Source organism: Schistocerca americana, chromosome 1 (assembly GCF_021461395.2).
Source record: "Schistocerca americana isolate TAMUIC-IGC-003095 chromosome 1, iqSchAmer2.1, whole genome shotgun sequence".
Classification (NCBI taxonomy): domain Eukaryota; kingdom Metazoa; phylum Arthropoda; class Insecta; order Orthoptera; family Acrididae; genus Schistocerca; species Schistocerca americana.
This window is the reverse complement of record NC_060119.1, coordinates 711,362,655-711,389,031: the sequence shown is the minus strand read 5'-3', so window position 1 is coordinate 711,389,031 and position 26,377 is coordinate 711,362,655. Positions and strand designations below refer to the sequence as shown.

Sequence of the window (26,377 nt, the reverse complement as noted above, 5' to 3'; positions counted from 1 at the left end):
GATGTCAACGGCTAGTGGAAAAATGTTCAGAAAACGTGTGAATTGGCAGATGTAAATGAAGAACAGATTAAACTCAATAGGAAACATTGTTTTAATGTCTTCAACGTTGGAAGGACCAAGATGTGCCAACGCGGCTGATCCACAGAACCCCAGCTAATGTTTGCACTTTCCCCTGTTACTAATGCGTCCAGTAGGAAGCTCAAAGACGCTGAAAATATGTATAAAGTGCTTGAAAAGGGCAAGGAAGTTTTTGAGATTCTCGACATAGTAAATTTTCTGAAGTTGTCGAACAGAATCAGTGTCGCAAAAAGTGTTGTATGTTTGTACTAATCTGCAGTATAAGTAATGACAGTTGCAAGTTTTCCAATTCTGATTCAGTGAAAATCAATGACAGTTCAGTTTATTATGTGAACATTAGATTAATGTATGGGCTGCGAGCTATCGGTAAATGAAGACCAGCGGGAGCTATGCTATGTGGTGTAACGAACCTTCCTCCACCACCTTCAAAATTTGTCATGTACAGCTATGCATTAGGCTCTGCAGCGGAGGATGTAGCCCATGACACTGTGCGTGAGGTTGTAGAAACAGCAGTCAAAGAAAATGAAAATTCCCGTGACCTCAGTAGCTTTCGATGGTACATAGCACGAACGGGGTCATACCTCCAACAATGACATTGTTACAGCTACAAGTGTTGACATTGGAAAAGTGATCGATTTGGCTATTATGTCAAAATACTCTCGCTGTGTTAATAAAGTGAATAATGAACATAGAGATAAGTGTACAGCAAATTACTTAGGCAACAGTGGTGGTGTGGAGGTTGCTAGAATAAAAACAATATTTGATCACTCTTCTCAGTGGTATAATTTACGTTATTTTCATTATTTGGGGGATGGTGATCCAAAAGCCTTCAAACGTGTTATGGAAAGCAAACCATATGGAAACAACGTTGAGATACAGAAGCTCGTGTGTGTGTGTGAGGCAAGTTCACAAAAGGATGGGAGCTAGACTTAGACGTCTAAAGTCGACAATGAAAGGAAAAATGCTCATCTGATGAGCGGTTACTGAACTAACTGCTACTTCTCACTAACTGGTTTTTTCTATCAGTTAAATTATTTTTTGCAGCCTCTAATCGTCAAGTGAAGACTCTATAGTATGATAAGTAAAGAATATTGCTTTATGTTATGTGCTTTTAAATAGAACTTAATTCACATCCCAGCATTAAGTTCGTGTGGTGAGAGATAATTCTCAGCAATGAAGTGGATTAAATCCCTCGAAATACTCAAGTTCAGGAGAACCTTTGTTCATTGGCTATTCTCAGCACTGAAAACTCCTTTCTTGCAACCTTGCGCCAAAGCCCGCCCTTCTAATATGATGTGATAGATACCTTTGGGAGGAAAACTAGGAGGATCAAAAATGGCTCTGAGCACTGTGGGACTTAACTTCTGAGGACATCAGTCCCCTAGAACTTAGAACTACTTAAACCTAACTAACCTGAGGACATCACACACATCCATGCCCGAGGCAGGTTTCGAACCTCCGACCGTAGCGGTCGCGCGGTTCCAGACTGTACCGCCTAGAACCGCTCGGCCACTCCGGCCGGCGTAGGAGGATCGATCTGATATACAAATAATAAGTTTTCAATAAACAAGACCCACTGATGGTGGCACATAGGTGCTGAAATATGTTTAGGTAATAAGAAGAAACAGTATATCATAGCGATCGTCCATATACCTACCTTGAAAGAGTCAGGAACTAATAAAGAGGAGTCACATTTTGGGCCCCCAGTGGACAAAAAGTTGTTCCCTGTCGTGGTCTGATTAAATTTATAGAAAATTTATCGAGAATGCTCCCTAAAAGGAATCAGTGTATCTCATCCATGCTACCCTCCGATAAGTCATTATTCGTTTCCATTCAAATATTCCTAGTCAGATACACTCAAACAAACATTAAAAGAAAATGAGGAAACTTTCAAATGTCTACATTTTATTCTACGGAATGTTTTCTGCTTCCGGTGGGCCAGCAGCTCGGTAGCACGTGTACGAAACACAGTCTGTAATCTTCAAGAATTCTTTGTCATTTTCAAGACCTCCCATTTTCTTCCTCCTTTATTCGTGACAACCACGATCCGCGCCTTTTTAGACAGTCGTCATATAGGGTATTACTTTATTCTTTACTCAGTAGTAAAACGCGTTATAATCATTTCTGTTTTGTTACGGTGATTGGAGGACGTGGCTCAACATCTTTGGTTATGGCGCAATATCATTTTCCATATTAAGTTATAAAAAGTCTATACTGTCTTTTCAACTGAGAATGCGAGCCGAAGCTCATCAATTGTTCTGTTACGTCAGCTATTCATTTGTTGAATGAATCAATAGCACATAGTATATGTTTAAGATGGGATCCCAGACATTTAGTCTTATCAGTGTTTTTGAAAACAATGACAGCTAAAACTCTTGTAGGAAATGGGAAGAGCTCTCTGTGATTGTGTCTTCTGTTGTGTGTTTTAGGCCGTGGCCGGCATCAACTCCCTGACGTCTGACTCGGCCATCGAGCAGAGGGTGCAAGTGGCGCAGGAGATAAGGCATCCATCCTACCAGGAAATTGAGTAAGTGATACAGACACTGTCTGCGATCAGCGTGTTCGAAATGTGTAACAGCTTTAGTAACGTCTCACCAATGATTATACATAGGATCTCTTTCACTGCGATTTGATTGACAAGCTATACCAACATCTGTTATTGATTGCTGCACACTGAAGCAGTCATAAAGAAAGCAAAACTGCAATCCCTTCCTGTGAAAACATAATGTGAGATATTTAAATGTATTTTAGAGTGTTTAGGTATTAAAATAGATTTCGATGCCAAAGACGAGATCTCAGGAAAATAATTTTAGTCAGTCGTAAATCTCGACATGAGGTGCAGGCTATTTGATGATGCAGAGCATCTGTGATAGATGCCCATCCAGGCGCCGATATGAGCCCGAAAGCGCTTGCATTTCAAACTAAACAAAGCAATAAAGATACACTATTGGCCATTAAAATTGCTACACCACGAAGATGACGTGCTACAGACGCGAAATTTAACCGATGAGAAGAAGATGCTGTGATATGCAAATGATTAGCTTTTCAGAGCATTCACACAAGGCTCCCGCCGGTGGCGTCACCTACAACGTGCTGACAGCAGAAATGCGTACCATTACGTTTCCGACTTTGATAAAGGTCGGATTGTAGCCTATCGCGATTGCGGTATATCGTACTGCGACATTGCTGCTCGCGTTGGTCGAGATCCAATGACTGTTAGCCGAATGTGAAATCGGTGGGTTCAGGAGGGTAATACGGAACGCCGTGCTGGATCCAAACGACCTCGTATCACTAGCAGTCGAGATGACAGGCATCTTATCCGCATGGCTGTAACGGATCGTGCAGCCACGTCTCGATCCCTGAGTCAACTGCAAGACAACAACCACCTGCACGAACAGTTCGACGACGTTTGCAGCAGCATGGACTATCAGCTCGGAGACCACGGCAGCGGTTACCCTTGACGCTGCATCACAGACAGGAGCGCCTGCGATGGTGTACTCAACAACGAACCTAGGTGCACGAATGGCAAAACGTCATTTTTTCGGGTGAATCCAAGTTCTGTTTACAGCATCATGATGGTCGCGTCCGTGTTTGGCGACATCGCGGTGAACGCACATTGGAAGCGTGTACTCGTCATCGCCATACTGGCGTATCACCCGGCGTGATGGTATGGGGTGCCATTGGTTACACGTCCCGGTCACCTCTTGTTCGCATTGACGGGACTTAGAGCAGTGAAGATTACATTTCAGATGTGTTACGACCCGTGGTTCTACCCTTCATTGAATCCCTGTGAAACCCTACATTTCAGCAGGATAATGCACGACCGCATGTTGCATGTCCTGTACGGGCCTTTCTGGATACAGAAAATGTTCGACAGCTGCCCTGGCCAGCACATTCTCAAGATCTCTCACCTATTGAAAACGTCTGGTCAATGGCGGCCGAGCAACTGGCTCGTCATAATACGCCAATCACTACTCTTGATGAACTGTGGTATCGTGTTGAAGCTGGCATGGGCAGCTGTACATGTACACGCCATCCAAGCTCTGTTTGACTGAATGCCCAGGCGTATCAAGGCCATTATTACGACCAGAGGTGGTTGTTCTGGGTACTGATTTCTCAGGATCTATGCACCCAAATCGCGTGAAAATGTAATCTCACATCAGTTCTAGTATAATATTTCTGTCCAATGAATACCCGTTTATCATCTGCATTTCTTCTTGGTGTAGCAATTTCAATGGCCAGTAGTGTATTTAGCGGAAAATGAAATCTAGCTGTTTTAAGAAAGAACTATATTAGCTTTATCTGTATGACAATACCAACAGCGGTGGATCCGACGGTGAACACTGTGGAACACAAAAACTTTTGTTTTCTTTTCTCCCGTCAGAAAACGACTTCTCATGAAACCTGACTAAACTGCCTCGCATGGCTCCTGCTTTCTATAACGTAAATACGAAATTGATCTATTCCTTACTATATCTTGAAATCTGTAAATTATTCCTGTATACTGTTGCTGTAATATTCACAGGCAAATGCGTAAGTGAGATCATAGAAAATTGTAGTAGCTGAACTGCTATACTACGATAGTAAAATCTTAGATATCATATTCAGTAGAAATTATTTTCTAGAATCGAAATTGTCAGTGTTTCACACTATCGTACCTTCAGACGTGTTCAACAAGTCTGAAGTACATCGCTTCTCGCAAAATTTTAAAAAGCTCGTTAATGTTAAAACAGCTGTCCAAACAGCTGCCTTAAAAACTAATATGACAATGGCAAATGTGTGTCTAACTGGGGTGTGATGTGTTGGGTGTATCACAATGTGCAGCATTCTGCCTGACACATAATCGGCTTCAATGGATTTTTATTTTAAAGCAGTCATTTATTTTCTGGATTTTCCTGGAAGTTTGGATCCCTCAGATTGGCTGAATACTTGTCTATCGGTTATCACCAATACTGCACTATTTAATGAGAGCGGAAAACGGGAAGTTTCTCTTTTATGTTTACAAAGTGAATGGTTCAAATGGTTCAAATGACTCTGAGCACTATGGGACTTAACATCTGAGGTCATCAGTCCCCTAGAACTTAGAACTACTTAAACCTAACCAACCTAAGGTCAACATACATATCCATGCCCGAGGCAGGATTCGAACCTGCGACCGTAGCGGTCGCGCGGTTCCAGACTGAAGCGCCTAGAAACGCATGGACACTGCGGCCGTCTTGCAAAATGAATGCTAAAGAGGCTTATTATATGTTTGATGAAAATTATCATTTTATCGTTTCCTTTCACGAATATATCTACCTGTTCTACACAAACATCACACATAACCTTCAGGCAATTCTCTCTCTCTCTCTCTCTCTGGAATAGTTGAGTGACAAAAGTTAATGTGTAAGCTTCTTTTATTCTTCAGTGGGAATTTGGGCCTCGGGTAGAGACGATGCAATAATCTGGTCCTTTATTTCTCTGTCATTACAACTTAGTGTCCGCGGCTCGTAGTCCTGCGGTAGCGTTCTCGCTTCCTGCGTACGGGGTCCTGGGTTCGATTCCCGGCGGGGTCAGGGATTTTCTCCGCCTCGAGATGACTGGGTGGTGTGTGTCTTTCATCATCATTTCATCCTCATTCACTCGCAAGTCGGCGTAGTGGCGTAAGAGAACTTGTGGAGCGGTGGCTGAACCGCCCCGCGAGGGGTCTCCCGGCCACCAAATCCTTACGCTCATTATCATTACAACTTTGTAATATCGTTAATAGTGGAGTTTCGAAATTGTCATTCTGTCTTTCAACACATAGGGACACTGTTTATGGTACACTGCTTTGACTAGAAGTCAGACGTCCATATGGATCGAGGCACCAATATGTGCAACTGCAGCAACATTACTTTTTCAAAGTGAACGCGTGTGTTAAGATACTCTGATGTTGTTTGTTCCACAGTAACGTCGCAATCAACGACGTCGCCGTCTTCCAGCTGCAGTCCAGCCTGACCCTGGGCGGCAACGTACAGGCCATACCGCTCCCTACCGCTGGATCCGTCCCAAGTGGTAAGACTGTCAACGGTGTCAGCTGTTGTTTTCACGAGTACCTCTCTAGAGTGGCGTCACTACTAGAAACTTATGATTATTTTACTCTTTGTGTCATTACTTTCTCTGACCACTAGTTGTCTTCTTCACATGGTCTGAATTCTTCTTTTGTTTCCTACTACTGCTAATTCAGATTACACTGAAACCCCTCGTGAAGCCACACTGCCTGTAAGCCGAGTACTTGCAGCTATACTTGACTTTCTTCGCAGCTGGTTCGTCGGCGACGCTGTCTGGGTGGGGCAGCACCAGCACCGGCATTCTTCCGCACATGCCCGACATCCTGCAGTGGGTCGACGTCAGCGTCATCAGCAACACGGAGTGCGCGCTGCTTCTGGGTGACAGCCCGCTCAACGACGACAATGTCTGCACCGGCCCCGTCGACGGAAGCATCTCCGCTTGCAAGGTACACATGCCACCAGGATCGTCTGTTCTGATGGAGCAACATACTGTTAACTCACCTGAGCAGTGTTGGATAAGGATATCCTTGAGCGTATAAACATTTGCGTTTTACGCACTGGTTGATGTCAGAAGTATCCTCTGCACACAACATAACAATTATCTTAAATCGTCAATGTGATACGTTTTGAATTTCAGTTATCTGAAGAATCTATGGTTGCCTTATCGACGTGTCATGAACTCAACAGGTCTTTGGAACTCCCCTGCAGAAATATTCAGCCATGCTGTCTCCACCGAGCGAGGTGGCGCAGTGGTTAGCACACTGGACTCGCATTCGGAAGGACGACGGTTCAATCCCGCGTCCGGCCATCCTGATTTAGGTTTTCCGTGATTTCCCTATATCACTTCAGGCAAATGCCGGGAAGGTTCCTTTGACAGGGCACGGCCGATTTCCTTCCTCATCCTTCCCTAACTCGAGCTTGTGCTCCGTCTCTAATGACCTCGTTGTCGACGGGACGTTAAACACTAATCTCCTCCTCCTCCTCCTCCGTGCTGTCTCCATGGCCGTCCACAATTGCGAAAGTGATGCCGTTGCACCATTTCCTGCACTAACTGACATCTCGATTATGTCCCATAAATATTCCATGGGATTCACGTCGGACAATCTGGGTGGCCAAACTGTTCGCTCGAACTGTCCAGAATATTCTTCAAACCAATCGCGAATAACTGTCGCTTGGTGACACTGTCTTCCACAAAATTTCCACCGTTGTTTGGTAACATGAAGTTCATCAATTGCTGTAACTGGTCTCCAAGCAGCCGAACACAAACATTTCCTCTCAATGCTCGAATGTATTTTGACCAGAGAACCCATTCCATTCCATGTAAACAGAGCCTATATCATTATGCAGTCACCACCAGCTTGCACAGTACCTTGTTGACAACTTGGGTTCATGGGTTCGTGGGGTCTGCGTGACATTCAAACCCTACCGTCAGCTCTTACCAGCTGAAATCGGGACTCATTTGACCACGCAACGGTTTTCTGCTAGTCTACATTCCAAGCGATACGGTAACGAGTTCAGGAGAGGTGGTGCAGGTGATGTAGTGCTGTTAGCAAAGCTACCCGCGTCTGCCGTCTGCTGCTACAGCCCATCAATGTCAATTTTCGACGTACTGTCTATACGGATTCGTTCGTCGTACCTTCCACGTTAATTTCTGCGGTTATTTCACGCAGTACTGATTGTCTGTTACCAGTGACAACTCTACGCAAACGTCACTCTCTCAATCGTTAAGTGAAGGCCATCAGCAAGAACGTTCCCCATGGTGACAGGTTATGCCTGAAATTTGGTATCCTCGGCAAACTCTTGACACTGTGGATCTCGAAATATTGAATTCCCTAACGATTTCCGAAATCTGAAGTCCCATGCGTCTGGCTCCAACTCGCATTCCACGTTGGAAGTCTGTTAATTCCCGTTGTGAGGCCACAGTAACATTGGGCACTTTTTCTCGTGAACGACCTGAGTACAAATCACAACTCCACCAATGCGCCGCCATTTTATACCGCCATCTGTATTTGTGTATATCGCTATCCCATGACTTTCGTCACCTTAGTGTGCGAGGACGTGCGAGGCAGATTGCGCCGCAATCAGTCAGCTACAGACTGAGAATTGGCTTAAAGGGGACTTTCGAAACCACATGAAATTTGTGAGTGCAACCATTTCTACAGTGGATGAAATAAAATGAAATGATAGCATGGTATTTTTGGTCAGGAGACACCATCTGGGATTGATCAGTTTCCTACACATCAATGATGAGGACACCATAAGGTCCATTTTCCCAGCAGAGATCTCTGACCCAGCACGGACTGTAACCCAGGACCCCCTGATCTAGAGACAGCAACGTTAACCACTAGATCATGAGCTGTGGACTCTACAGTAGATAAAATCCATGAGACATAAGTTCTACCGGACAAAATATTAGTCATTGTCTTAAAAAAGTACGCTATTCAGTTTGGTGCGCTTTAGATGATGTAAAGCTGGTACCAGACAGCCATGTGACCCTCGACCACTGACATAAGTAATGAAAGTGAAATGATTTGATGTACCAGTCTGTCCTCCCCGACATCTTAATGGTCAGCGTGACGGACTGCCTTCCTAACGGGCCTGGGTTCGATTCCCGGCTGGGTCGGGGATTTTCTCCGCTCAGGGACTGGGTGTTGTGTTGTCTTCATCATCATTTAATCCCCATCCGGCGCGCAGGTCGTCCAATGTGGCGTCGAATGTAATAAGACCTGCACCAATGTGGCCGGACCTGCCCTGTAAGGGGCCTCCCGGCCAATGACGCCAAACGCTCATTTTCATTTGCATGTACCAGTTTGTTGTACGGAAATAGCGCAGTAAAATGGGTCGATGTGGAGATGTTTCAGGATGACAGAAATATGGTAAGTGTTTTGACGTGCCCTTGACCATATCATAAATGAAGTTCCTCAATTTGTTGGTGTATCAAAGCAGACTGACCAACGTGTCAACAAGGAATCTACATCTATACTCCGCGAGCCACCTTACGGTGTGTGGCGGAGGGTACTTATTGTACCACTATCTGATCCCCCCTTCCCTGTTCCATTCACGAATTGTGCGTGGGAAGAACGACTGCTTGTAAGTCTCCGTATTTGCTCTAATTTCTCGGATCTTTTCGTTGTGATCATTACGCGAGATATATGTGGGCGGTAGTAATATGTTGCCCATCTCTTCCCGGAATGTGCTCTCTCGTAATTTCGATAATAAACCTCTCCGTATTGCGTAACGCCTTTCTTGAAGTGTCCGCCACTGGAGCTTGTTCAGCATCTCCGTAACGCTCTCGCGCTGACTAAATGTCCCCATGACGAATCGCGCTGCTTTTCGCTGGATCATGTCTATCTCTTCTATTAATCCAACCTGGTAAGGGTCCCATACTGATGAGCAATACTCAAGAATCGGACGAACAAGCGTTTTGTAAGCTACTTCTTTCGTCGATGAGTCACATTTTCTTAGAATTCTTCCTATGAATCTCAACCTGGCGCCTGCTTTTCCCACTATTTGTTTTATGTGATCATTCCACTTCAGATCGCTCCGGATAGTAACTCCTAAGTATTTTACGGTCGTTACCGCTTCCAATGATTTACCACCTATGGCATAATCGTACTGGAATGGATTTCTGCCCCTATGTATGCGCATTATATTACATTTACTTCTTACAGCTATGTAACATGGAGTAAGAACAATGGTTGCTGATACATCCTAATCGAATGTGACAGGTCAGAGTTTTCAGAGACAACCGGTTTCACACGACAGGAATTCGTGCTGTCAATGAATGCATTCCACCATAACCAGGTTCCAAACAAAAACCGTGAAGGCAGCTGCATGGAATGAGCGTCTGGAGTCGGATATCTCACAAAAGACCATTGCTTATAGCGGCACATACAGCTGCAAGTCTTCAGTGGGCCAAACAACACAGAATCTGGACACAAGCTAACTAAAGATGTCTTGTGCGGAACAACGAGTCAGGCCTCTCTTATAACGTTGCAGGCCGTCAAGTGAACCGAGGACCAATGAGACGGTTTACCTGCAGTGTATGGAGGGTGTATTGCACACCACAGGTGGTTTTGCGATGTTCTGAGGCTATCTTTGGTACAGTGATTTTGGACCATTCATTCAGGTACTCCTAACGTGGGAGGCTCTCTTCAACTGTTGTAAGGCATCGAGTGGACCATGTCCCAGTGAGACGATTTACCTGCAGTATGTGGAGGGGGCTGTTCACGCCAGAGGTTGTTTTGCAATGTTCTGAGGATTTCTTTGGCACAGTGATTTCGGACCACTCATTCACGTACCATGAACTAGAACCAGGATGATTATCAGAATATTCTCCGTGACCAAGTGTTGCCTTTTCTTCTACATCTTCGTGGAGGGTATGCTGTGGATAACGACATCGCCTAAGATGACAACAGCTAAGTTCACAGGGCTGCACACATACGCTCCTGCTTTTGGCGATCATTCAAGCACCCTACTGTGTATCGACAAGGCCGCTAAATCAACAAATCTTAGTAGCACATAAAATGTCCAGAAATACTTCGACTATTGAGTGAAACGTACCAGTTAATGTACCCGCAATTTGATAGCTCTGCGATATGTAAGCGTCAGTGAGTTGCTTCCATTAGATGTGACCTACCTGAAGAAACTTGTTGGTTTCCGTTCTCACCGAACTGAAACCGTATCAAGGCTAGAGTCAGCGTTATAAGCTACTAGCGTCTTGGGCTGATGACTATTTTTCGTCCATTTTGTTTAAGAAGTCAAATCAACTGACAACTGAGGTGTTTAAGTTGGTCATGTAGTGTAGCGCAGGTTGTTCCGCTGTCTGCGGGTGTACATGGTGAGACTGTGTTTGCTGACTGCGTACTCTGATTGTGCAGGGTGACTCTGGCGGCCCACTGGCCCAGGACGGTGCCCTCATCGGAATCGTGTCATGGGGCATGTGGCCCTGTGGGGCTGAGGACGCCCCCTCCGTCTTCACCCGGGTGGCCGCTTTCACGGACTTCATCAACCAGTACATTTAGAAACCTCATGCCAGACGTGTAATCTGATTTCAGCCGAGAGAATAAAGATACTTCAACCAAAATCTCTCTACTTTCTTAATTATTTTGCAGTGTATTTTTGCTTCCCTGTACCTTCCATCTATATCTAGTTAAATTAGTAAATCAATTTTGGCATTAACATACCTTAGACCTCTATAACACATGGACTGTATCATGTAACACTACACCGTTGAGAACTGAAAACAAATTTTTTATTGATTCTTTATATTATTGCCACGAGCCTCAGATGAATCGCATTTGTAGAAAATTACAAGTAATCTGTACACTGTTCAGAGTGGTCAAGAGGCCACAAATTCAGTTTTTCCTCGCTATTCACATTACATTAATAACTGAGAACGATGTGCAAAAAGTAGTTATTCCCAGGACATATCGCACTGACACCCTGTACACCTCATCCAGCCTCGATGTAGTTGTTGTTGTCTTCAGTCCCGAGACTGGTTTGATGCAGCTCACCATGCTACTCTATCCTGTAGTAGGTTCTTCATCTCCCAGTACCTACTGCAACCTAAATCCTCCTGAATCTGTTTAGTATATTCATCTCTTGGTCTTCCTCTACGATTTTTACCCTCCACGCTTTCCTCCAATACTAAATTGGTGGTCCCTTGATGCCTCAGAACATATCCTGCCAACCGATCCCTTCTTCTAGTCAAGTTCTGCCACAAATTTCTCTTCTCCCCGACTCTGTTCAGTACCTCCACATTAGTTATGTGATCTACCCATTTAATCTTCAGCATTCTTCCGTAGCACATTTCGAAAGCTTCTATTCTCTTCTTGTCTAAACTATGTATCATCCATGTTTCACTTCCATACATGGCTACACTTATACTCTATGTTAACAAATTTCTCTTCTTCAGGAATGCTTTCCTTGCCATTGTCAGTCTACATTTTATATCCTCTCTACTTCTACCATATCAGTTATTTTCTACCTAAATAGCAAAACTCATCTACTGCTTTAAGTGTCTCATTTCCTAATCTAATACCCTAACTGTAATCTGATTTCTGTACAAATTGTAAATAGCCTTTCGCTCTCTGTATTTTACCCCTGCCACCTTCCGAATTTGAAAGATAATATTCCAATCAACATCGTAAAAAGATTTCTGTAAGTTTACAAACGCTAGAAACGTAGGTTTACCTTTCCTCAACCTATCTTCTAAGATAAGTCATATGGTCAGTATTGCCTCGCATGTTCCAACATATGTACGGAATCCAAACTGACCTCCCCCGAGGTCGTCTTCTACCAGTTTTTCCATTCGTCTGTAAAGAATTCGTGTTAGTGTTTGGCAACCGTGACTTATTAAACTGATAGTTTGGTAATTTTCACACTTGTCAGCACCTGCTTTCTTTGGGATTGGAATTATTATATTCTTCTTGAAGTCTGAGGGTATTTCGCCTGTCTCATACATCTTTCTCACCAGATGGAAAAGCTTTGTCATGGCTAGCTCTCCCAGGGCTATCAGGGGGAGAGGTATAGCTGAAGAAAAGGGCAGCAGCGCTAACAATGGACTGGAGGGCATGCAGGGGAGTAGTGCATAAGAGAGAACAGAGCAAAGGATTGAAGGCAAAATAGGGCTTTAAATGTAGAATAATAAAAACGATTGTACTCTCATTTCTATTTTGCTATCAAATAATTGCCCGTATTTTTCAGAAGACCTGTTGTAATTGCTGTATAATGATTAAGAAGCCAGATACTGTGCAACGCTGTCCAGGATTAGAAAATAAGAAACATTATACTTCGATCCGGTGAAACACCTCTGTCGGAAACGACTTGCGTAGTCTTTCTCTTATTTAATTTCCACTCAATAATGGCAAATCGAATTATCGGAGCCTCTCTTGGCCCAACCCGCGAGAAAACTAAGTAGTGGCACATGCTTATCTCGATGGAAAGATGCAGATAGACTGTGTTCTGCATCTCTCTAACGTATTTGTATATGCATATTTATGTTCCATGCAAGCCCTCTGTACTATTTATATGATTCATGTTTTGTTCTTTCACATTTCCCGTGCTTCCTTGGTTTTTGTGTGAAAGAGTGAGTCGATGTGTGTGACTGTTTAGTATTTCAACGGTACTTAATAGCGCAGCACTACGATGTATGCTGAAGACACTGCGTGGCGAACTCAGTTAAAGCACAGATGTTTTCCGCTTTTTGAGTGGTGTTTGGATTATTGTCAGGTTGGTGACAAAAAGGAACCCTCTAGTCTTTTCCACTTACCTGGGGATTCGTTATTCGGGGAAAGTGTTGAAGCATTTAGCGCTGGGCAGCTGGTCAGTGTACATCGTAACTTTAAGAGCGAGACTAGCAACTTCGTCTTAGAATGAAGTGTATTAATTCAATTTATTCCACAGTGATAGCCTCACAATGATGTTCAATTGTTTATTCATAAAATGCAGAAAATGGTGTAATTTTTAGGTTCTGTTAAGTTTTTCTAAGACTAATTTGTCTTTCTAGAACTTATGGCGTGGAAATGCATTCCACGACGGCATGCTGAGGTTTTGAGAGAAACATTTCTGTTAAGTGAGAACGTACTTATTAATTTACCTCATAAATATCAAGTAAATTTGCGAGCGTTCCATTTTACTTGGCCTTGCACACACGTGGTTCTTTTGCGCGTAAAATTGCTTTGTGTGTGAATGCTCGGTGTCATTTCATGTTTACTTCAACCTTCACGTGTTGGAATGCGCATTCCTTGTGGTCTGTATTTACATGGCGAAGGGCTGACTTCCTTCAATCTGTATTCTTTTAGTGTGAACTTAGTGTGCGTGTGAATTTATTCTAGCGTGCCCCCATTTTGAACGAATTATATTCATGACTTTCTTCAACATACAACATACTGTTCCTTGGAATGATATCAATACGTAAATGCAAGCAACGTCAACTTTAATTAACTTAATTTCTTATGCAGTGTTTGAAATTGTTTCTTCCTATGAAAATAAATCGTAAGAAGTTGATGGTTGTTCCTCAAACGACTCCTTCCTTGTTAGAGTAAGTAGAGTACATTCACCCTGACCTTTTTCTAAGTGCAGAAGTTCTTGAACGTGAAAAGATTTCATGTTTCTCAGTGAGAATTTAGTAAATTGTGTCGAGACTTGCCGGCCGCGGTGGTCTAGCGGTTCTGGCGCTGCAGTCCGGAACCGCGGGACTGCTACGGTCGCAGGTTCGAATCCTGCCTCGGGCATGGGTGTGTGTGATGTCCTTAGGTTAGTTAGGTTTAAGTAGTTCTAAGTTCTAGGGGACTTATGACCTAAGATGTTGAGTCCCATAGTGCTCAGAGCCATTTGAACCATTTTTTTGTCGAGACTTAATCTTCTGTTACCTTTCACTCGGAATGGTTGTGTTTCATGAATAAACTGATTTTAGCTAATCAACTGCTGAATGCGATTAAGGATATCTAGTTCACATAGATCAAATCAGTATTTAATTGTCTTTTGTAATTAAATTTTCCATACTTAGTTAGGTTCGCTGTTGCCATTTTTCGGGGTTCACTCAGCCTCGTGATGCCAATTGAGGAGCTACTCGAACGAATAATAGCGGCTCCAGTCGAGAATACCATCATATCGACCGGGAGAGCGGCGTGGTGATCCCACACCCCTCCTATCCGCATCCTCCACTCAGGATGCCACGGCGGTCGGATGGTCCCGGTAGGCCACTCGTGGCCTGAAGACGGAGTGCTTTTATACTTAGCTAGGTGGCGACACTGAATAACTAATTGCAAGACCGAGCTGAGCAGAGCTCAGAGTTCCCAGTTTACATTTCCATTTTCCATCCCCAGCGGATTCCTGCTTATATACAGGTACCATTCACCGTAATCGAACCCTCGAACTTCACGTTCTAACGCAATTCTTCGCTCATTACGTTAACGAGATAGCTGATCTGTGGAGAACTGAATGAATATGTTTTTCGATTGCACTTGCCAAATTGCCTTTTTCTGATGTCCATTTTCTACCGGAAATAGGCAGGGAAAGAAATTTTGTTACAGACATTTTTGAGCTGTTAGTGTGCAAAGAATCGCCCTGTAAGGGCCGGGTGCGCGAATTTTAATTTGACCTGTATTTTAATTTCCTAGTATAGAATGACACATGACGTGCCACATAACACAGCAGCTACGACTGAAGACTTAGCAGTGCGGTAGGGTGGCGTAGCCATGTGTCTGTAGCATCCATGATTGATTAGCCCAATCATTTGTGTAATTCTTCTCTTATATGCTCCGATACCTAGAAAAATGCGTTGTAATGAGAGAAAATAATGCCAGGTAAAAACCTCTACGGTTTGTCATCTCTTGCTTAGTCGCTGAAAATGCAAATTACACTCAACTGGTCGCCTATTTTGCACTTCTTTCGGGGGGTGGTAATACGTAAGCGCATTAACAATCACTCATACATGTCGTGCAGGTGTGTTGTTATTGTCACTGTTCCTGCGTCACTGGACGACGATATTATTGCACTTGGTCGCCTGTGACCATTATCAGAAACGTGAGGTGACGTTACAGTAAACTAAGGAAAACGCATCGCATTGAAAATGATTTCAAGATAGTTGTGCATATACTATCAAACTGTTCAGCGTATCCTCGCGAAACATGAGGATAAAAACTCACGACAAGCCGGCCGAAGCGCCGCCACCCTCAAGTGCAATATTACTGGGGTGACTAATATCGATCGGAAAGTCAATCCTGACATTGGTTGTAAACATAACTGCAGTTTCCAGAATGAGGTTTTCACTATGCAGCGGAGTGTGCGCTGATATGAAACTTCCTGGCAGATTACAACTGTGTGCCGGGTCGTGACTCTAACTCGGGACCTTTGCCTTTCGCGGGCAACTGCTCTACCATCTGGGCTACCCAAGCACGACTCACGCCCCGCCCTCACAGCTTTACTTCTGCCAGTACCTCGTCTCCTACCTTCCAAACTTTACAGAAGCTCTCATGCGAACCTAGCAGAACCTAATATCAGCGCACACTCCGCTGCAGAGAGAAAATCTCATTCTGGAAACATCCCCCAGGCTGTGGCTAAGCCATATCTCCGCAGTATCCTTTCTTTCAGGAGTGCTAGTTCTGCTAGGTTCGCAAGAGAGCTTCTGTGAAGTTTGGAGGGTAGGAGACGAGGTACTGGCAGAAGTAACGCTGTGAGGACGGGGCGTGAGTCGTGCTTGGGTAGCTCACATGGTAGAGCACTTGTCCGCGAAAGGCAAAGGTCCCGAGTTCGAGTATCGGTCCGGCACACAGTTTTAATCTGCCAGGAAGTTTCATATCCGCAGTTACCATGAGCGCTTTCCAACAGTAGGTCACACTCGATTGCAGCTGATCAGGTGAAAGTAAAGCACCTGTAGGGACGCATTAGAGACGTCTGTGAAGCGGCAGAGTGAACATCCACGAAGAACAATAGCTACCAATGATCGGGTCCACATCATTACGTTAGGCCCACAAAGCTTGTCAATCAGTGGAGTTGCTCGACGTGTGGACCGGAGTCGAAGGGATGTCGTGCTGACGTGGAATTGGTTGCAATTGGCGGGTGGTGCTGAGTACTCAACGCCGCACTGGCCGTCCACCTTCGACATCTATGAGTTTTGAGCCAAAGGAACCGTGGCCTGAGTGCTCGAGACCTGAATTTCGCGTTAGAAGACGCAACAAGATCACATCTACATTTATACTCCGCAAGCCACCCAGCGGTGTCTGGCGGAGGGCACATTACGTGCCACTGTCATTACCTCCCTTTCCTGTTCCAGTCACGTACGGTTCGCGGGAAGAACGACTGCCGAAAAGCCTCCGTGCGCGCTCGAATCTCTCTAATTTTACAGTCGTGACCTCATCCAGAAACGCAGCCCCTCGAAACCTGGACAGCACGCTACACCGCGATGCAGAGCGCCTCTCTTGCGAGTCTGCCACTTGAGTTTGCTAATCATCTCCGTAACGCCATCACACTTAACAAATAACCCTGTGACGAAACGCGCCGCTCTTCTTTGGATCTTCTCTATCTCCTCTGTCAACCCGACCTGGTACGGATCCCACACTGATGAGCAGTACTCACGTATATGTCGAACGAGTGTTTTGTAAGTCACCTCCTTTGTTGATGGACTACTTTTTCTAAGGACTCTCCCAATGAATCTCAACCTGACGCCCGCCTTATCAACAATTAATTTTATATGATCATTCTACTTCAAATCGTTCCGTACGCATACTCCAAGATATTTTACAGAAGTAACTGCTACCAGTGTTTGTTCCGCTATCATATAATCATACAATAAAGGATCCTTCTTTCTATGTACTCGCAATACATTACATTTGTCTATGTTAAGTGTCAGTTTCCACTCCCTGCACCAAGTGCCTATCCTCTGCAGATCTTCCCGCATTTCGCTGCTATTTTCTAATGCTGCAACGTCTCTGTATACTACAGCATCATCCGCGAAAAGCCGCATGGAACTTCCGACACTATCTACTAGGTCATTTATATATATTGTGAAAAGCAATGGTCCCACAACACTCCCCTGTGGCACGCCAGAGGTTACTTTAACGTCTCTCCATTGAGAACAACATGCTGTGTTCTGTTTTCTAAAAACTCTTCAATCCAGCCACACAGCTGGTCTGATGTTCCGTAGGCTCTTACTTTGTTTATCAGGCGACAGTGCGGAACTGTATCGAACGCCTTCGGAAGTCAAGGAAAATGACATCTACCTGGGAGCCTGTATCTAATATTTTCTAGGTCTGATGAACAAATAAAGCGAGTTGGGTCTCACACGATCGCTATTTCCAGAATCCATGCTGATTCCTACAGAGTAGATTCTGGGTTTCCAGAAATGACACGGTACGCGAGCAAAAACATGTTCTAAAATTCTACAACAGATCGATGTCAGAGATATAGGCCTATAGTTTTGCGCATCTGCTCGACGACCCTTCTTGAAAACTGGAACTACCTGTGCTCTTTTCCAATCATTTGTAACCTTCCGTTCCTCTAGATATTTGCGGTACACCGCTGTTAGAAGAGGGGCAAACTTTCAGGCTACGACTGCATGAGACGAATCTCCATTCCCGATGACAACGGCGAGCACCACGTCGTACACCACAACACCGTGGACCCCGTTACACATGGGCAGGAAATAATACAGAATGGACGCCCCACAATTTGCGTCGGGCATTGTTTACGGACGAATCAAAGCTCTGTTTGTACTATGATAATTGCAGACAACATATCTAGAGACAACTCGGCAATATTGAACGCCTCGAACACTGTCCCACATCTGCATCAAGTCGGTTGCTGCTCTACGGTACAGGGACGAGATTCTGCAACGAACAGTGGAACAGTATCGCCAACATTCTGTTGACAATTTCATCTTGTTGTTGTTGTGGTCTTCAGTCCTGAGACTGGTTTGATGCGGCTCTCCATGCTACTCTGTCCTGTGCAAGCTTTTTCATCTCCCAGTACCTACTGCAACCTACATCCTTCTGAATCTGCTTAGTGTATTCATCTCTTGGTCTCCCTCTACGATTTTTACCCTCCACGCTGCCCTCCAATACTAAATTGGTGATCCCTTGATGCCTCAGAACATGTCCTACCAACCGATCCCTTCTTCTGGTCAAGTTGTGCCACAAACTTCTCTTCTCCCCAATCCTATTCAATACTTCCTCATTAGTTATGTGATCTGCCCATCTAATCTTCAGCATTCTTCTGTAGCACCACATTTCGAAAGCTTCTATTCTCTTCTTGTCCAAACTATTTATCGTCCATGTTTCACTTCCATACATGGCTACATTCCATACGAATACTTTCAGAAATGACTTCCTGACACTTAAATCAATACTGGATGTTAACAAATTTCTCTTCTTCAGAAACGCTTTCCTTGCCATTGCCAGCCTACATTTTATATCCTCTCTACTTCGACCATCATCAGTTATTTTGCTCCCCAAATAGCAAAACTCCTTTCCTACTTTAAGTGCCTCATTTCCTAATCTAATTCCCTCAGCATCACCCGACTTAATTAGACTACATTTCATTATCCTTGTTTTGCTTTTGTTGATGTTCATCTTATATCCTCCTTTCAAGACACTGTCCATTTGCTGTCTCTGACAGAATTACAATGTCATCGGCGAACCTCAAAGTTTTTATTTCTTCTCCATGAATTTTAATACCTACTCCGAATTTTTCTTTTGTTTCCTTTACTGCTTGCTCAATATACAGATTGAACAACATCGGGGAGAGGCTACAACCTTGTCTTACTCCCTTCCCAACCACTGCTTCCCTTTCATGTCCCTCGATTCTTATAACTGCCATCTGGTTTCTGTACAAATTGTAAATAGCCTTTCGCTCCCTGTATTTTACCCCTGCCGCCTTTAGAATTTGAAAGAGAGTATTCCAGTCAACATTGTCAAAAGCTTTCTCTAAGTCTACAAATGCTAGAAACGTAGGTTTGCCTTTCCTTAATCTTTCTTCTAAGATAAGTCGTAAGGTCAGTATTGCGTCAGGTGTTCCAGTGTTTCTACGGAATCCAAACTGATCTTCCCCGAGGTTGGCTTCTACTAGTTTTTCCATTCGTCTGTAAAGAATTCGTGTTAGTATTTTGCAGCTGTGACTTATTAAACTGATAGTTCGGTAATTTTCACATCTGTCAACACCTGCTTTCTTTGGGATTGGAATTATTATATTCTTCTTGAAGTCTGAGGGTATTTCGCCTGTTTCATACATCTTGCTCACCAGATGGTAGAGTTTTGATGGATGATAACTCGTGTGCTCATCGTGCTGTTCTGGTGAACACCATCCTTTAGCATGCTGGAATGGAGTGGCCTCGTATTCCGTGGATATTAATTTAATCGAACATGCCTGGCATCGATCGAAACGAACTGTTTTTGGAAGTCAACAACAACCACTTACTCTGCCCGACTTACGTATAATTGCCACTGAAGAGGGAGACAATTTGGACCCGGAATGGTCCCATCGGTAGAGTGCCACGACGGATTTGAGCCTACATCCACCAACCATTGTCCAGTTGGCGAGGAGTGATGTTAGAGCAACCAGCTAATGCAGCAGACTAGATTGGAAACCTACAAGTACTGGGTTCGAGTGTCGATTCTTCTTCCCTAAGCTTCTGCTAAATATTTGTACTGCTACAATGAGCCACGTTTCTTACGAAAGAAACAAACGTAATAAACCTCATATAATTAATAAAGCTTCTTTCGGCTTATATGTTGACAGGGCATCAGCTATTCGTCAGAGGACCTAACAATGGTGACAGGATTACTCGTTGAAACACTGTGACCGTTGAACATTGAATACCGGCAGTACATACACGGTCTGTACTGTCGATAATAATAATTATTATCAGAGTGGCACATTCGTCGCGAAATGTAATCGAGATATAACATCGAGTGGTGATAAAATTGACATTTATTTATCGCTACATTCATGCGCGTATCGTAAGTAAAGCGTAGATTTTTTTAAAGTTGGTGTAAATCGGGATACCTTCACTACAATACACGAACGAATTTCTTGATAAACTCCTATTCATTTCATCACGATTCCATACTATATCTCCATTATACCTCGCCACAAATGTACCACAATGATGATCATTATGGTTATATAATCTTTCCAAAGAAACATGATTCATTTTAGTGATACAAGTAATAACACGACATATCTCGAACACAGTACGGGGAGGCTTGTAGTCTGCTGCGTCAGCCTGAAGACAGGTTTGTTTTAGCTCTCCACGCTAGTCTATCCAGTGCAAGACACTTCAACTCTACGTGGCTACTGCGACCTACAACCATCTGAAGCTCTTTACTCAAACCATCGAGGCCGTCTACAATTTTTAACCATCTCCCCCCTTTCACACACACACACACACACACACACACACACACACACACACACACACACACACACACACACAAAATTCTTCCCATTAACAAATTGACGATTCCTTGATGCCTCAAGACGTGTCCCATTAACCAAGTCCTTCTTATAGTCAAGTTGTAATGCAAATTTCTGTTTTCCAGTCTGATTCAGCACCTTATCACTAGTTAACCGATCTACACATCTAATCATCACCATCCTTCCATAGAGCTACAATTAAATAATTTCTATTTTCTTCTGTGAACTGTTCATCGTCCAATTTTACTTCCGTACAATTCTAAAACCCAAACATATACCTTCAAAAAACAGTTCTTCACATTCAAATTTATTTTCGATATTGACAGATGCCTTCTCTTGAAAAATAACTTTTCTTACTATTGCCAGTTTGGAGCTTATATTCTCTACTTATGCCATCATCAATTTTTTTTCTCTCCAAATTGTAAAACTCATCTACGACTTCTAGTATTTCATTTCCTAATCTAATTGTCCCAATACCACCTGTTTAATTCGACCACGTTCGATTACGCTATTTTTCCTAACGTTTATCTTATAACCTCTTTTCAACACGTTATCCATTCCGTTTAACGGATCTTTCAAGTATTTCGGCGTCTCGTACAGGACAACGATGTCGTAAAGCTTAATTCCTATTCTAAATTCATCCTTGGGTCCCTGTACTGCTACCTCAATATACAGATTGAATAACGTCTGCGAGAGGCTGCAATTCCGTCTCACTACAATCTCATTCCTCTGATGTCCTTCGACTTTTACAGCTGCTATGTCGTTTCTGTACAACCTGTATACAACATTTTGCTCCGCATATTTTGTCTCTGCTACCTTCAGAACTTCATAAGTGTGCTCCAGGTTAACATTGTCAAAAGCTTTCTCCAAATATAAAAAGACCATAAATGTAGGTCTGTCTTTCTTTAACCTATTTTCTAAGATAGTTCACAGGGTCAGTACTGCCTCGCGTGTTCACAGTTTTCCGGAATCCGTACTGATCCCCATAACCAGTATTTCCATTCTTCTGCAAATACTTCGTGTCAGTTTTTTGCAACCATGACAGACTAAAGTGATAGTTCGGTAACATCCGAAACCCGTCAGCAACCTCCTCGTCTGTAATAAGGATTATTACAGTCTTCTCAAAATGTAAGCGTGTTTAGTATATCTCATATATCTCACATGCAATAGTTTTATCGTGACTGGATCTCCGGAAGTTCTCAGAACCGTGTGAAGGACAAGCCAAGTCGGTGACTCGTTGGGTATCCGCTCTCCTTGTGATAGAGTCGAGTAGATTCAGTAACCTTAGTTCACAGGTTCTGGCGGGTTCTTCGGTACCGACCGACCGCCATGCCATCCTCTGCCAATGGCGTTATTGGGTGTGATATGGAGAGGCGTTCCTCCCCCCCCCCCCCCCCCCATGAACCATAGACCTTGCCATTGGTGGGGGGGCTTGCGTGCCTCAGCGATACAGATAGCCGTACCGTAGGTGCAACCACAACGGAGGGGTATCTGTTGAGAGGCCAGACAAACGTATGGTTCCTGAAGAGGGGCAGCAGCCTTTTCAGTAGTTGCAGGGGCAACAGTCTGGATGATTGACTGATCTGGCCTTCTAACATTAACCAAAACGGCCTAGCTGTGCTGGTACTGCGAACGGCTGAAAGCAAGGGGAAACTACGGCCGTAATTTTTCCCGAGGGCATGCAGCTTTACTACCAGTCTCAGAACTGAAGACCACAACAACAACAACATGGAGAGGCGTGGTCGTTGTCAGTTTTCGTGACCGGGTATGTCCTCAACTGCCCTTACGAGACTGATCGCAGTCTGTTCCAGTCCTCCCACCAAGGACAAACACCCGGCAGTGTCGGAAATCGAGCCCGGTTCCCCCGCGTGGCAGTCAGCCGCGCTCACCACTCAACTACGGAGGCGGACTTGGTAGAACCGAGCACGATATAAAACGAACCCGGCCTGTACGCGTCTGCCGACGAGCAGTCGCATGGCTTCCACGCGTCACGTCGGCGACGCCCCAACAGTTCCCCAGGTCCGCCCGCGTCTGCAGAGCCGCTACGCTGATCGCCGCAGCGGCAGTGATTCGGTTACCAATGGCGGTCGCAATCGGATTTACGCGCTCGATGTAATCGCCTCCATTATGAGCGGACGGCGAGCCGTATGCAAATGGAGCCCCGGTCGCTTAATCGCGTTACTTCTCGCGCGTCGCTTAATTGTCGTCTGGCGGCCTGTGGCGGCAGTCCTGGTCCTCAGAGACAAAGGAAACGGCAGCCGGGAAACGCACCCTGCCTACGCTGCCAGACTCGTAATATTTGGACATTGAGTATCAACCAGGAGTGAAACCGATCGAGTGATGTTTCATGTTCTCTTTGTGTTTGTGTATTGTATTGTACATAATTCGTTAAAGCAAAGGCGAACTGAATACAAAGATCGAGATGAATGTTAAAATTATAAAGAATGTAGCAAACAGTCGCGGAAACATGGCTTATTTATCTTGTTAAATCGGTTTCTCTTCCTGATGATTATTTAGGTTACATTACATCGAGTGACATCTATTTATTCTATTTTTGGTTTTATAAATTGTTTTGTATCTCCTTATATATATATTAACATTTAATGAAAATATGTATTTTGTGAAATCTGATGCAATTATCAATTTTCGCACCTACACTGAGCCATTATTAAACATAAGGGCACATGGTACATTTGTTCGTGAGACTATAGTTCGCATAGTAGATCTAAAATCGTTATCCACATATATGGTTCTTTATATGCGCAACACTTTGTTAATAGCATTATTTAAGTAATACGATTGTTTATCTCGTACTGTAATTTTTACCTGAACTCTGTCTACTTGTGCATTCAGTAACATAGCGTCATCTATTGGAAGTAACATAAATGTACCTTTTGATGCACTTGTAGTTCGTATGTAGAACGGCAGATGGCCATTGATACCACTATTGGGTTTCGTCATTATGACAAGTTTCATTTCCTAAATTTGTGTGAATGGAATCATATTTTTAGCGAGTTTATCTCTTCTTACAATTTTGACGATCGTAGTTTTGACGTATATATTTAATTTATTATTACCATCTGACAAAAAATGTTCAGACATTTTCACCTGTTGTAATTATTTAAATTGGTATTATCAGTTACCATCACTGTATAACTTTTTGTAATGTGATGTATTCCTTATTGCTTGGATTTTACATTACTCTTCTATTTTACATGGAGGGCGCTTATTGCAACGTGGCGCCACCTCATGTTGACTTGATGCAGTGTTGACATCTGATGTGTCACTTCATGATAGAAATCTGCCAAGGACAGTACTTCTATTTATGGCATGTATCGATTAAATGGCTCTGAGCACTATGGGACTTAACATCTGAGGTCATCAGCCCACTAGAACTTAGAACTAATTAAACCTAACTAACCTAAGGACATCACACACATCCATGCCCGAGGCAGGATTCGAACCTGTGACCGTAGCAGTCGCGCGGTTCCGGACTGCAGCGCCTAGAACCGTTCGGCCACCGCGGCCGGCTGTATCGGTTAGAAAAATGGTATGTTATGACTTTGAATTTTAATTTCAGACAACTGTATATGTTGTAACTGACGTAACTATGTTTTATTGTCAATTTTTTCGTTTGTTAAAGCAGCTGTTGTTTACGCCCTGTCTCTTGTATTTGTTTCAGCACCGATGATGACTGATACCTGTCGAAATCGATTTGCAACAAGATAAATAAATTATGTTTCCGCGACTGGTTGCTACATTAGTTATAAGTTTATATTCCCCGGTCGCTGCAGAGAAAGGGAACCTTATGGAGCCCAACATTCGATACGAATGTTGTTTTTTATAGATACCAATTTGAAGACTGGTTTCATGCAATTCTGCACGCCAGTCACCCTGGTGCGTGTGTTTTCACATCTGTGTAACTATAGCGGCCTACATCTCTTTGAAACTGGTTACTATGTTCAAGCCTTGGTGACCTTTCAATATTTACATCCCCCTCTGCCTCCCCTAACCCTCCGCCCCCCCCCCCCCCCCCCCGCCCGCCGCCATCCGTATTTCTGTCCACTGCTAAATGAATTTAATGCGTAAAGACGTCTCCTATCAACACTTAACTCTTTCTAGTCTAGTTGTGAAATAATATTTTTCCCCAGCCTCCATTTAGTATCTCTCCCTTAGTTACTTTTCCTACCCACCTAATATACGGGGTGTTCGGAAATCCCCGTTATAGACTTCTAGGATTTGTAGAGGGGAGTGAGTATATAATATTTTGATCAGGAACCATGTGCGTATCGCTTCCGTGCTACAGCAGTTTGAAAACATGTTTGCTAGTTTGGTTTGCCACAGGGTAGTGGAGGGGGGGGGGGGGAGGGGTGTGTTTACGTCGGATTGACTGCTATCGTTTGACGTACATCCTGCCTCTTTGACCTGGTTCAGACACCATTCACGTGTCTGTGAATGTTAGAGCCACATTGTTGAGTATACAGTGACATCAACGTGATCCTTCTGCTTGGCGAAGCTCACGATAATGGATGAACTGCTCGTCACCTTTATCAACATTGTTGTTCACAACGTCCGACTCCATCACATACCCTTTTCGCCACAGTTACTCAATGGCTTCGAAAGAGGAGTACCTTCACCGTTAGGAGTGAATGTGGTGCTCCAAGGAGACGCCGCACACTCGAATTCGAAGAGGCCGTACTGCACCGCGTTAAGAGAACCATCAACGAATGCATGAGCAATCGTGCATGCAATGGATGTTGGTACGGTTTGGATGATAAACAACTACGTACATACCCCCTCCAATACTCCATACCAACTCTAGCACTCACAGACACATGAACGAGGCTCGAACCCGGTCAGAGAGGTAGGATGGACGTCAAATGACATCAGCCAGTCCTACGTAAGCGTCCCTTCCCCGCCCACCATGACTGCCCTGTTGCAAACCTACGTAACAAATATGTTTTCAAACGGCTGTAGCACAAAAATGGTACGTTTCCGACATGGGTTTCTGTTAAATGTGTTATGTACTTCCTACCCTCTGCAAGTCCTAGAAGTCTGAATTAGAATTTCTCTGTTTATCACCGCATTTCAAAAGAGTTTCTTGTCTGTACTCTATAGCGTGGACGTTTACTTCCACCGAAAGCTAAACTCCACACAAATACATTCCGAAAACGTTTCCTAACACATAAATTTATATTCACTGTCAGCATACATCTCTTTCTCAGAAAATCTTTTCAACACACAACACACTTCGTTCAACTGATCTTCCAAGTCCTTTGCCATCTTTGACGGAATCGCACTGTCACCGACAAACATTATAATTTTCATTTCTTCTCCATGAAATTTAATTCCTT

At 43.8% G+C, this 26,377-nt stretch overlaps 1 protein-coding gene across 1 annotated transcript in view; it reads left to right on the top strand.

Moving 5' to 3' along the window:
- The window catches only part of LOC124593761 (transmembrane protease serine 9-like), a 108,133-nt gene extending 97,002 nt beyond the window's left edge, over nt 1-11,131 (top strand). The window contains exons 10-13 of the mRNA XM_047132113.1: nt 2,508-2,605; nt 6,005-6,111; nt 6,360-6,553; nt 10,988-11,131. Of these exons, the coding sequence (XP_046988069.1) occupies nt 2,508-2,605; nt 6,005-6,111; nt 6,360-6,553; nt 10,988-11,131 (543 nt within the window). The remainder of the gene's footprint in view (nt 1-2,507; nt 2,606-6,004; nt 6,112-6,359; nt 6,554-10,987) is intronic.
- The last annotated feature ends 15,246 nt before the right edge of the window (nt 11,132-26,377 follow it).